The 14,807-nt window shown below is 30.9% G+C and overlaps 1 protein-coding gene across 1 annotated transcript; it reads right to left on the minus strand.

Moving 5' to 3' along the window:
* Positions 1–1,878: 1,878 nt before the first annotated feature.
* On the minus strand, positions 1,879–14,426 carry LOC143591037 (GDSL esterase/lipase At5g33370-like). The gene is made up of 5 exons (XM_077071358.1): positions 13,866–14,426; positions 13,613–13,740; positions 5,454–5,696; positions 2,342–2,594; positions 1,879–2,250 (listed from the first exon to the last, which is right to left on the minus strand). Exons 1-5 carry the CDS (start codon positions 14,188–14,190, stop codon positions 2,018–2,020), a joined length of 1,182 nt encoding a protein of 393 aa, XP_076927473.1. The 5' UTR covers positions 14,191–14,426; the 3' UTR covers positions 1,879–2,017.
* Between the last annotated feature and the right edge of the window lie 381 nt (positions 14,427–14,807).

Raw genomic sequence — 14,807 nt, forward strand, 5'->3', positions numbered from 1 at the left:
TACGAGAAGGGGAACGTTGGGGGGGGGGGGGTGTTTCTCGTAACAACCCAGTGTTGATAGTAAAAGAGTAATTGTTTTGAACAATAGAGTGTGGATTCTTTTACCGTCGGTATGGAAGGGGTATTTATAGCCGGAGAGGTTGAGAAGGATGGACCAACTATCACCTTCAATTGAACCTTCTATTCTTATGACTGAGCATGTTTAAGGTTTGTGTTGGGTGGACCAGCTGGTGTACAGAGACATGTGTCATCGTGCCATCGTGATCCTTTGGGGAATCTTGGACTGTGATTGGCTAAGACTTTGCCTATCGTACGATATGTCTCTTTTGTGGGTGACAAGTCTTCGGCCCATACATCATGTCTGGGTTATATTTTGGTAAGAGTCCTTCCGCAGGCGATTTGTTTATCAGCCCGAGTGCGATTTGTTAATCAGCCCGCTGACGACTTTCTTTGTTCCACATCTAGCCGGCATTGCCTGTTTTCCGTTGGTAGCCCTTAACGTCTTGCGGGTGGGGTTGTGACCCTACTTCTACAATACCAATCCCAAGTTTTACAATACTCTTTAATTGCTTGTTGAGTAACATTTGAAACCCATTCCAAGAGTCATCCCATTTTTGATAATTGACTTGAGTTGACACAAGAGTTTTGTTATACTTGACAATTTCTCAACAAAGCTTCAAGTCGTGCATCTTTATTTAGGGCATCATGTTTCAAAACTTCTTGATCTTTTTCTTTGAGTTTATTTTCATACTCATGTTTAGATTTTTCAAGAATTTTATCAAGTTCTGCAACTTGATATGTTAAACTGATATTTGCTTGTTTTATATTAACAAAAACCTCATTTTAAGTGCATAATTTCTCAAGTTCCTATGGTGATACTTATGAAGATGCAACAATTAAGGCAGTTTTCAGGGTCGTCTTCGAGAATTTAAAATACCTCGACCGAGTCAAAATAAAAAGGCTCGTAGGCCTTAACGAAAAGTTTTTATTCGCTAGCGTACATGGATAAAACTTTTATCGACCGACTTATTATAAGCAGAAACCATTATGAGCATGTCATTATCTCATAAACCATTGCAAATAACCTTATTTTTAACACCAAAAAACATATATATGTATTATGTATAAAAAAAGTTTGTGTCCCCAAAAATTTTGTGTCCTGACCGATGGTATGGCTCGCACACCCTCCGAGCCTCCCTTGATAGTTTTAACATTAGTGTATTCTCAGTTGTTGGATCAATTTTTAATGTAAGCATCAGCTCGCACATTCAATTCCGGTTCTACCTTTTTAGTTATATCAACAATTGTGTCATCAGTTGTTTCAACAACTCTTTCATAAGTTGTTTCTTCCCAAACAATATCAATAGCCATGAGAGTCTAAGTTTTTTCCAAATTAAATAAAATTTATAAACAAAAAATAACTTACAATTTTTATATTAAGTTCTTAATCACAATTTATTCTTGACTACCCATTTTAATTAGATTAACCAATTAATAAAGCATATGAAGATGATGTATAATAAGTTATTGTTATGACTTACCACAATTTAATTATAAATAAAACTAATATAAGATATAGATTAAAAAAATTATAAAATATGTATAAATCTTAATCCTCTTATTAGATATTGGGTCCAATCATTTTTTTACCCATAAACCATTTGAGATATTGAGCCTACGGGCCTTTTTATTTCATTACTCGTTAGGACCTACGGGTCTTTTTATTTCGGCTTGTCCAAGGCATTTAAATTATCGAAGACGGCTCTGCAAACCTTCATTGCGGTTTTAAAATTTTGGAACCAGGCGACCTAAAGCTAAAGTAAAAACCAGCAGCAAAACCAAACTGATGAGCGGTTTGGGCGATTTCACAGTTTCTAATCCCGACTGCTACACCGTCTACACTTAGAATAATCCAAGAAAGCACATCCAAGCTAATTCATTTAATTGACCATAGATTTAAACTCACAACAATTGTAGCTTTCAAGAAGATGCATATGAGCTTCAAATCAACATATATATTACATGTTGGAGTCTAGATGCATTATGGTGCTTATGTTCATGGGTCTCATGTACTCGTCAGCACCATTCATCATCTGTTCCACGATATATCTACTCGCTCTTTTTGTCGGGTGGAAGGCATCCCAAAAGACAAACTTGTCTCTGTTGTCACACAACATCGACCACGGAGTGCATAAGCCCAAGCCGTTGAACGGTCCTTGTCCACAACATGCTGTATTTGAGTTTTCAAATCCTGCATGCATAATCAATTAAACGATCAAAAAAGTAGATTAAAACTGAATAACAATTAGTTAAGATAAAAATGTCACGACGTTCTTAATTACCAAATGCTTGAGGATTGGTGATGATATTATTATGCATCAGTTTGGTGTTGGCTGCGATGAAAACATGATCGCCAAGTTTAGCATTAACCTCTTGAACCAATTGGACAAGTTGTGGTTCAAACAACTCTGATGCAGCCTGAAGCTCGCCGGCACATTCACCATTTGAACTGTGTAGAGCCATCTCTGCTGGTGCACAGCCCAGTGATCCAGTACCCATTAGAATTACCCTTCTAACTCCACTCTCATACAAATTCTGTTAAAAGTGATTGTTAGTTTTAACCGTACCGTCTCTATCATAATCAGTAAGGTCTCTAAATATTTTCTAACACAGAATAAATCAATATATATGTAATACGTATGTCGTTTGACACACATACTAATTTAACATGTTCGATCTAGCATTAATTCTGTTAAGCATTTACTGTTATGATCATTGATAAGTAGAGTATATTGCATTCTAATCTGGGTGTTTAAGGTTATTGTAAAACAATAAAAAAATATATATTCTAGAATATATTAAGTGAAAGTGGTAACAAAATAAATAATAAACCTCTCTAATGTTGGCAAGACCTCCACATATATGTTATTATTATTTTATGTTATCTAAATTTTAATTGTCTGTTTCAAGTAAATATGGATTGTTGGTTGATTGAACTTTTATTTTTCATTTCAGTTACTTTTACTCTAAACATGTAGTAATTCCAAAAATATATTTAGTTTGTGCTTTTCAACAATATTCGGTAAATAAAAAGACTTTTGTATATATATTAGTTAAACTAGTTTTTATCTCTCGTATTACAGGGTTGTTTTGCATTATTCGTTTTTAATATTTATGTATTTTTTTGGAGTTTAATTTTATCTATTGTAAGGAAGTTAATAATATATACTTAGAGTTTGATGATAAAAGGGTTCCACAAATAACTAAGATGTTATAACTCAGTTTAAAAGTTGTATGTGTTTGATGAGACCCAGTCTCTCTATCCCTATGGGGTAGATGTAAGGTTGTCTACATCTTACCACCCTACCATAGTTTTGCTATTGGTGGGATATACTAAGTACGATGATGATGATGATGATGATGTGTTTGATGAGACCTAAGACCCGCTTATTTTCTTTACAATAAGATTGTTTTTTAATTATAAATAATATCTTTTTTTTAAAAAATCATATATTAATTTTTAGTATATTCCTATTTTATAAGATTTTCACATCAATAATTTTGTGAGATTAATTTTTAAGTTAATGAGATGTTATAACCCGTTTAAGGACTATATGGGTTTGGTAAGACCCATACTCGTGAATTCGGATCAAATGCACAAAAAGCCTCTATTTACAAATAATGCAATCTGGTGGCTTGATAGAAGGTGAGGATCAACCAGAGAGCTTTTAAATGATTTGTTTATATATATTACTAGTTTTTGTCCCCCGTATTATAGGGGATTGTTTAAAATTTCCGTTTCTAATATTGTGATTTTTTTAGTTTATTTATTATGAAAAGTTAATACTATACTTGAAACTACTTTGATTAATTTATGTTGGGTTTGTTCATTTTTTAATGAAACGTTGAATAAATTATCTACTTAATTTTTATATTTATTAGTTTATATTCATTTGTCATAATTTGGATCTTATTTTGTGATATTATAAGTTAAACTTAAAAGAAAAAAGAATCGTGTAACTAAATCTATATTGAGAAATTAAATTAATGTTTGATTACGAGGTTTGTTTACATTTTATGTTTCTAATATTAATATATTTTTATTGTACTTTCATTTTATTTATTGTAAGAAAATTAATAATATACTTACGGTTTGATGATGAAAGGGTTTCACAAATAAATGAGATGTTATAACCCGTTTAAAAGCTATATGGGTTATATGAGACCCATGACCCGCTTATATTTTTTTACTCTAAAATTGTTTCATAATTATAAATAATATATTTTTTTTAAAGAAAACTGGATATTAATTATATTTTATCCCTATTTTATAAGATTTTTATGGCAAATATTTGGTGAGACTTTTTATAACACGTTTAATGGCTATCTGGGTTTGATGAGACCCATACCTGTGAATTCGGGTCAAATGCATGAGAAACCACCATTTACAAATTAAACAATCTGGTGGCTTGAGAGAAAATAGAGAGGTTTCGTTTATATATATATATATATAGGTATTGGATCATTTCAGAAGTTTTTTTTACAGCGAGAAGTTCGAGAAGTGAAGGTGTAACTCCATTAATCACTAGTTTCACTCCATTTCTTATGTGTAGGTGCGTTGTGTAGGTGCATATGTATGTGTGTAGGTACGTATGTTTGTATATGTGTACGTATGTTCGTATATGTGTATGTATGTTTGTATGTGTGTAGGTACATATATTTGAATGTGGCTCGGTACATTTATATGTTTGTAGGTAGGTTTGAATGTGTAATTAAGACATAAATACAATCAACCTACATATATGTATGTAACATCATATGAAAGGGAGTCAAATTAGGAATTAATGGAGTTATACATTAACTTCTCGCACTTCTCGCTGTAATATCACTTCTCGCAAGATCCATTATATATATATATATATATATATATATATATATAGATTAAGATAGATAGATGTTTTGATAAAAAAATAATGAATTATATTGCTTCTATATTTATATAAAATTAATTTTTTTTAACAGTAGTGTGATTACTAACACAATAGAGAAAAAAAGAGTAGTATAACTATGTAAGCATGACTGGAGTGCTGACTGGTTATAAGTGTTTGTCCTATACACATTACCTTCTTTCATTAAATATACCAAGAAAAACATATTTTCACTATTTTATAGAAGTAAAAGAATACAATATAAACAGAAAGATTAAAATTTAGAATAAGTTATTCTATAATTTGAATCAAAGTTGATCATTTGAATTTAATGTTTTCTATTCAAACATCTACAATTTACAATTCTAAATATATATATATTTAATAGCTTAATGCAAGATGTTAAAAGCATTTAATTCAGTAGTGAATATCGTAAATAAAATAACTATGAAAAACATTTAGTGGTTTTGACATGCACATTGCATATGATCCTTTTAAACTAATTAATGAATATATAAAAGCTTACCATCATAATCTTGCGATACTCCGATATGAGGAGGGAAACATAATCAGGAAGATTATATTGTTGGCGCCTTGCGGAGAAACTAGTCAAATAATAGTTGTTCACAAAATCATTGCCACCTAGTGATACGAGGACCAAACCTTTGTTTACAAGCTCCCTTGCTTGTTTTTCACCTACTATTTTACTTATTCTTTGTTGATACTCTCTGAAGTACTGTATTTGCACAGCCACCCGAAGCACGTTTGCCTGCACACAGTCCAGTCGATTATTAATTATTTTGCTACATGCTAGATAGATTCCATTTATACAATTTAAAAAAAATAAAACACGAATTTAATACCCATAAAAATGTAAAGAGGGTTGGAAACTAAAGTTTTGCTCTCAACATATAAGAATGAATTTCCTAACTAAAATGTTTTTGTTAATGATAAAGGCAATTTTCATACAGGAGTGTTGTACTCTAGGGCAAGGTTATCAAGTAGATGCCACTAATGTTCATCACTACAAGATCAGGTTACCCAAATGTGCAATTTCCATGTCTAAATTGATACTTGATCAGTTTTGAAATGTTCAAGGTTTAAACCTTACCATAATAATAACATTAAAATTGTATTACTCAACTAAACATGAAATCATTTAAAATAGGGATTTGTTAGGGTTAATGTACTTTATATAGTAATTCAGTTAAGATCGGGTTCATATCATGAAAATTTCAATGGGTATACTTTTTAACCACGTCAGTAGTTAAATGGTGAATTCCAAACTTGCGACAAAATTAACCCATAAACCCAACGGGTAATAAGAAATCAAGTTCCCAATGACCAATAGATATTAGACTGGATATGAAATATAATTTACAATCAGGTTGACATCACGACCAATTATATCCTTGAACCGGAGAAATGAGCTTCTTCATACACTCCGTTTTAACCTATTTATCACTATGCTATTTTTTTTAAAGATTTTTTTGTCTAACTTGTATCTTAATAAAAATAAATAAGATTTATTTTAGTTCAGTTTTATTTGTAACTAGCTGGGATCTGTTGTCGTACCTGCCGCGTTTCAGCAGTGCATCAATGTGAATTCAGTTGGTATCAATTAAGTTCGTAACAATACCATCATTAAACCCAAAAAGTAAATTTGTCGAACTAGCATATAAAATACTTAAAACGGTGTTTATTCGGTAAATAAAACTCAGGAGTAGGTAAAACATGAGCATTACGACGTCGAGTGGATTCCAATTCAGTTAGTATATGTTACATTGGTTACGGTATAAACAAACTTGGTAAAACCTAAGTGTTAAATCCCAAAAATTAAAATCGTCAAATTAACATGTAAAGCATATATTTAGAACATTTATTCGGTCGGTAAATGGTAAAAACCCGAGCGATGAGGCGGTGAGTAGACACGTATTTGATCGGTATCAGTTATGTTCGTAACAGTACTAGAATTAAACCCAAAAAATAAATTCGTCAAACTAATATATAAAAAATTTAAATATTTAAAACAACGTTTATTCTGTCAATAAAAATCTGGTGTTGCAGCGGAGAGTCGGTAAAACCCGGGCCTTTGTAAAACCTGAGTGTTTTCGGTCTAAAGCGCTACAACGGTGAGTCAACGCGAGTTCGGTCGATTTTGTAACAACTCGGACTTTCGAAAACTACATCTTTAAATGAAACCCGACCCATTTCAATGTTTGGAAAACTATACTGCATTTATCAAGAAAATTAATTATTATTTAAGTAATTATATATTATAAACTATAACTTTCTTACTTTGGCAACAATAACCCAAAATAAAATCTTTTATCCATTTTGTTACCATCCTCAAACACCAGGGACTTAAACTGTAAATCATGTTATAACCCATACGTTACATCTGGGTATCCATTAACCAAACCTTTGAATCCGACCCGTTTCATCCATTTCGCAACCCGAAACCCAATTTGAACTTTGAAATTTGTTATCTTAATCACGTAGTTATCATAATAATCTCATCCACGGTCTAATAAACGATGAAAACGTGTTAATTAGATGCAAATAGTTCATCGTTATCCCGTATTATCAAAACCGTAACCCTAAAATCTATTTTATATATAAACGAGCATATAATCACAATTAAATTCACACTCAGCATCTTCTCACCATCGCCAACCATAACTCTATCTTTAATTGTATTAATTTTTCTGGCCGGCATATGTTGGATCTCGTTCACCATCAATCAAAGCGAGTTAAGGTAATTGTTATACATGGATTTGATCATGTTAACAAGCTTAACAAAAGACCTATGATTAATTTGATTAATTGTAATGGGATTAATCAAATTGATTGTTAGGGTTTATATTCAAAAGCTGCTTGAACTGAGTCTGTTTATAAATTTCCAGATCTGGGTTATATTGCATGTACTAGTTAAGACCAGCTGGTTAGTTCATATAACTTATGGGGAACAGGTCGCGGGTTCGAGACACTGCCACCCTGATTTTTCAGTATTATTTGTGATTTTTATTTTAAACATTTTATTAAGTATATTATAAATATTAATAATAAAAAAAGCTATTTTATTAAGAACCAACCCTATAAAGCTTGTGTTTTCTCACAACTTCCGTCCGTAACTAATGTTTATGTTTTAATATATATATTATAAGCAAACTTTAATTATAAATATATTTATAATATAACAAACTAACAATATTTATTTTTAAATATTTGATTTATTTTTATATACTTTATGTACAATCACTACTACATAAAGAGGTATTTGCCACCGATTTTTTGCTACGAAAAAAAATCGGTAGCAATTTTTGCTACGAATTAGCTACAAATTAGCTAGGGACACATTTTGCTACGATATTGCTACGAATATTACGTTGCAAGAAAACACTCGTAGCAAAATCCGTAGCAAACTTGAGATAATAAATATTATAAAAATTAGTTCATAAAATCGGTAGCAAAATCCGTAGCAAACTTGAGAAATAAGTATTATAAAAACTGAAATCTTAAAAATTGGTAGCAAAATCCATAGCAAATTTGTGAAAATAAGTATCACAAAAATGATTCCAAAAAGACCGGTATCAAAAATGCGTAGCAAAATAAAAAAATTAATATTTAAAACTTTATAACAAAAAGTTTAGTAAAATTCGTAGCAAATTTGGGAAAATAAAAAAAGTAACATAAAATTCATTTCAAAATGGTAGGAAAAGAAAACAAATTTAAAACTAATTTTCCGAAATCTGTAACGTAGCAAAATAACATAGACCTTTGTCAACAACTATTATTGTAAACCTGCGTTTGAATACTTTAAAACAAGTTGACATGCTTAGTGATAAAATGATAAAAAAAATAGGTTAGAATGCTTTAAAAAGAAATATATCATTTTTACCATAACTGCGTAACGAACAAGAACCGTTAATTCTATAATAGAAAAAACTAATTTATATGGCATTTACTGTGGATTTTTGCTACATAAAATATCGGTCGCAATTTTTGTTACGATTAGCTACGGATTAGTTAGAGACATATTTTGCTACGAATATTTTGTTGCAAAAAAAATCTTAGCAAAATCCGTAAAAAACTTTAAAAAATAAGTATCTTAAAAATGATTCCATAAAGACGGTAGCAAAACTCATAGCAAATATGAGAAAATAAGTATTATGTAAACGACTTCAAAAATTGGTAGCAAAATCCATTCCAAACTTGAGAAAATATGTATTATGAAAATAACTTCATAAAGTCAGTAGTAAAATCCACAGAAAACTTTAGAAAACACGTATTATATAAATGATTTCAAAAAAACGGTAGCAATATCCATAGTAAAATCAGAAAATAAATATTTAAAACCTCACAAAATAAACATTATTGCAGATACTATTGATACCGACTGAAATCGCGTTGGTTCGTCGCCACAATGTTCGGTGTTTTGTCCTTTTTATTTTAATTATTATTTTGTTATTTGTTGTGGCTTACTCATTTATGTTTAGGATTTAGTGCCGTTAATGCAAACTCCATTATCTCAAACATTCATTCATGTGTTTCACTTAGTTAGGATTAATTAAGTGTGCCGGTTATTGCACATACATACACATAGCGGTAATTCAGGAATTACCGAATCACGTGAATCTGACCCCGAATGTTGGTGAAATATGAAAATAATATCTCGAACATATGTTTATAAATTTAGCTATGTGAATTACATGTCAAGTGATTATGTGTTTAGTTCATAGCTTATTTCATGAAATTACAATCCATTACGTGTAAGTTGTACGTGTTCGGCTTTTATAAAATATCTTTAACAAAAATACCAACGAGGCTATATTTTATTTCTTGCCTTAGTATTTTATTCATAATGTTTTGTTATGACCCAACTTGGTGTTAAAATTGCTCATTTTAGTCAAAACTTGTTTAATAAGGGACTATTATTGTAAATGATGATTAAAATAACATTAAAACAAAATCCCAACCCTAGTTCCCCTCCCACAATCGATACTTCTGCCTCCATCCCTTTTCACGATCTCAAACCACCAACAAACCATAAGCAATTTCAATTCTTGCAATTGGTGTTGCATATGAGTGATTCTCATCATTCCTAAAACTAGATGGTAAGTTTTATGCATTGATTTCATGTTTTTGATTAGTTATTGTACAAACTTAGATGTTAAATCTTTGTAATATGGATGATTATGATGTTAATTGATGAATTAGAACCTTAGAGATGACATAAACATGTTAGGGTTTGAGGTTTGATGACAGCAATTAACTGACAGATTTGTTCTCGTTTATTATTTGGTCTCTAACTCGATGATAATTTATTTTTTTAGATCTTTTCTTGTTATCATGATGTTCTAATTTGAGTCTAGTTTCCAGAAAGTTACTATTTGTAATTTTTGGACGAGTTTTGAATGGTTTTTATGATTTTACAAAAACATGTGTCAAAGCTGATGCTGGGATTCGAGATCTTGTCTGTATTTCCGACATCATAACTCTTTTTTGAAAAGTCAAAATGGGCTTGTTCTACTTCTGGAACTTCACCTTTTGAGTTAAGATTTTAATCCAATTGGTCTTGCTTGATTTGGATTAGTATTGTGGCTTAACCAAGTCAACACGTTTTGTTACGCAATCTGATGAACTCTTTGTACCTATCTGTAGTGATTGAATTGTTTTCGTTTTTGTATGTAAGATAAAATTATAATAAAAATAGTTTGAGAAACCTAGTCCATTTTTGTTACTGTTTTAAAATTTTCATAATTTATTTTCATGATTTCCTAAGGTAATAAAACACACATTTGCATGCTAAAATCTGTCTTGTGAATTCTGAATCTGCTCATGTGTTTTGTGATGAGATGTTTGTTTATTTGGCCAATACATGATGTATGAAACATGTTAGAACTACTTTTCACTTGTGACATTACTATAATCATCAACAGGTAATCGGGTCAAACTTGTTGCATTGTGAGTTATTACATTTACTTTTTGTTGTTGTTTATAAACTTATTGAATTGACGGGTTTCTTTGATTATGTTGTATGCCTTTTTTGATATAACGGTTTCGATTTATTTGTTTGGCTATTACTTTCTCGACGACTTTTGATATTGATTCGTTGTATAGGATATGACAACTTACATAATTTGTTTTTAAGTTTTTCTTAGTCACAAACATAAATATTAGATCTCTCATCATAAGGTTCAATATTAGTAAAATGACACATGGTTTTTTTGTTTTACTGTGCTTTTCAGGTGCACTTTCTATGAGTTGCTCCAACTTCACGAGGTGTGTTTGTTTTTGTTCGATTTAAATGTATGACTAATTATAAATGTCGTTGTTTAGTTATGTTTTATAGTTTTCCGATATATATATATGTTGATTTTTCATATTAATATATATAATATAATGCAATTTGTATATCATCGAATGCTAATTTTTTTAACATATTATAATTTTATTTGTACGTAGGGTGCCGGTATATACATTATGAATGGTAGTAAAGATAATTGTGGTAGCGGTGGTGTTCATGATGTTGGTAGTTGATTCTGTGGTGCATGGAGACGCAGTGATTGTGGAGTTGAGTCTCGGGAGCTCAATCCTAGTAGAGCTGCACATGATAAAGAGCGGAGTTGGAACGAAAAGATAGTTGAGTTGGAACGAGAATATAGAGCGGGTTGGAACGAAAAGCAGAAAAAAAATGTTATGTTGAAGAAAATTGAAGAAAATGAGAGATTATATGCTCAAATAAATGAGAAACTTTAGCTGTTATCATGAAACCAGCTAGAAATATTTTTACATATATGGGTTGATATTGCAAAACTAAATTTTGTTTTTTATTGTATGTAATTTTGGATATTTTATGCTATTTTTATCTTTGGTATGGTATTGTACAAAAATTTGAATATATTTTTTATAGAGAAAAGTTCGAAAGAATATTAAGAAAATATTGTAGTTAAATCTGTTGTGAAAGCATGGGAATCTATGTAGCTACATTCATAGCAAAACTCAATCAAATTTGTAGCTAAATTTCATAGCAAAAACCATAGCCAATTCCCGTAGCCAAAGTCGTTGCTGAAGTCGGTAGCAATTTCTGTAGCTAAAAAATTCTATAGCAAAATTATGTAGTTATATATCGTAGCAAAATTTCGTAACTAAAAGTTCATAGCTAAAAAAACGTTGCAAAATTTTGTAGCTAATAATTCGTAGCTAACAATCCGTAGCCAACAATTTTGTAGCAAAATCTGTAGCTAATGCAACTAAAATAACGATGTTTATTTTGGTATCTAAGATCATAGCAAAATTCCGATTCCGTAGCAAAAACTCGTAGCAAATAAGTTAGCTACGAGACTTGTACCCACGGACCAAATCCGTGGCAAATCCCGTAGCAAACCATGTTTTGCTACGGATTTGCTATAAAATTGGCCGTAGCAAATACCTCTTTTTGTAGTAGTGAATTAACAAACTAATAATTATTCATATAATATTTTTATATATTTATATTTAAGGGATATAATATTAATTTAATATTAACTTATCGAGCTTTCATGAATCTATCTAGTTCATGTATTTAGCATATTCGTACTTCTCTTTGTTCCTTTTAGGCTTTATTGTCAACGTGTGATTTCCCGCATTCTTATTATCTCAATCACCTTTGTTCGTCTATCGAGGTGAGTACCACATTCCCCTATTTTACTCGTTTTCCACGTTTTGGGGGCATGCGTAAACTGTATTTCTCATATATACTTATACACAAAACTACAACTTTGTCTTATGTGTTAACAACTTATACTTTACTTGTTTATGTGTTTATATGCTTTCGCATTCGGAGAGGTCCAACATAATCGCAGAATAGTATGATCATATGCCAGTCGTTATGGCTTTGTGCTTCTCGGCATCTCAGTTATACTGCTCATTTGGTTAATTTGTTATTCTCAAATAACTTGTTGCCAATACTTATTTTCTTTATGAACATTTAAACTGGTGTGTTGCTCACTTAACATTGTGTTGACAAAACTATTTTATTTTTAACGTATATGCAGGTCATCGTGTGACCTGAAGTTAGTTCTAAGTTTTGGAAGATCACTTAGGAATAAAGATAGAGAAATAAACAAGACTTTTGATCCATGATATGTGTTTGTTTGATTTTGGATATTGTATTGAATATTTATTGTATTTGAATCTATTAAATAGATATTGAAATTTATAATATTGCATGATAGCAACCTTGAGAGCTGTGACAATCAGCTCACGCCCCGGCATTTTTGCCGTAGGTTGGGGTGTGACAAATTTCAATTACATTTGTCACAATGCCGGAGATAAAACAATAAATAAATAAATAAAAAGTTGGTATGGCCAGTAATGTTGCACCACCTGGACCAATAATAGCTCTCGCGACACCAAACTAATTTATGTTTAATCATTAGTAATAATAATACTAATTTCTCATTAATAACAAAAATACAATAAATTTAATATTTTTTGTGCTGGTAATTAATGTGTATATGACATTATTCATGCATCTAAATGTTGTTATCAAACTTTTAATATAACAAAACAGCTTGTTATGTTATTTGTTTCAATTTTCGAAATCATATAATTAATAATCTGTTATGACGCAGTTAGTAGTACTGATAATCTAGTTATAATTTATTTATTACAAATAAATATGAGGTGAGGTTAACTTACAAATTGGTATCCAGTATCATTGAGTATTCCTACTCCTGCAGACGCAAAGTTTGCACCCTTAAGAAGCTTTGCTTCCGTCATTTCTGGACTCAAATACGGTAATACGGGTTCAGATCCTAAATGCTCACCTGTCATAGTTATCACATGTATATATATCATAAACAAATATTTAAGATACTGGTGTTGAAAGTAACTATCTGAGAAAGAAAAAACACGTTGAAAGTAACTATCTGAGAAAGAAAAAACACGAAACTGATGATGTCAGGGATGTTACGGCCATTTGAGAAGCGGCCGTTTGGACCATGTGATGGAGTGTCGATACCATAAGGCGGCATGTCAGCTCGTGCATAAGTAACCAAAAAATTATTGTTCCCATTATCAACCAGAGAATCACCAAAGACAAAAAATGATCGGGGTTGAGAAGCCCCACTAACCCCGATCACCAAAAGAGATATGAGAAACAATGATAGAAGATCCATGCTATATAATAATTTTAGAGAGGAAAAGAAAAGGTGATTGAAGGTTCTTGTACGTCCCTCTTCTAAATGGTGAAAATAGTCATGACTAGTTGGCTTCATGGTCTATAAATACAAGTTTGAGAGAACTCATTTAATATATCAGATTTCAGTCATTACAATAATATTATATTATATTGTGGTTCAGCATAGACTTTTGTCGACTATAATTATTGTAGCAAAGCGTTTCATCACTCACAGTAATATTATAATTCCTTCAAAAGTAATCAAAACATTAATTGTCAAAATTTATTGTTGCTGACTTCTATTTACTGAATTATTTTGACTCACTTTTTTGTGTGTTAAATAATCAAAGAGATGATAATGGGTCGGGTTTAGGTATTACTAAACCCATACTCAATAATTAAAGTTCATCTTAAATCCGTCGGGTATTTATCGGTAATTACCCGTCGGATTTTGAGGATACCCATCGGGTTTTGGGTTTCTTATCGAGTTTAAATATTAATTAACACAATCGATAACCATTGATATAAAAAAACAAATTGTCCAATTTTATTCAGATATAAATTCAAAACTTATGGACGATATCTTACATGTTCTACTGTTTTTTGTTATCTTTTACAAATAACTTAACCTAAGAGGTAGCAATGTTTTGTGAATGATAACAGATTCGAACATAATTATGGACAATTGGAATTCATAGAGGAAACTTAAATAAT

Source organism: Bidens hawaiensis, unplaced genomic scaffold, assembly GCF_021521415.1.
Source record: "Bidens hawaiensis isolate Kalapana, Puna unplaced genomic scaffold, B.hawaiensis_p1.1 tig00039149_1, whole genome shotgun sequence".
In the NCBI taxonomy this organism is placed as follows: domain Eukaryota; kingdom Viridiplantae; phylum Streptophyta; class Magnoliopsida; order Asterales; family Asteraceae; genus Bidens; species Bidens hawaiensis.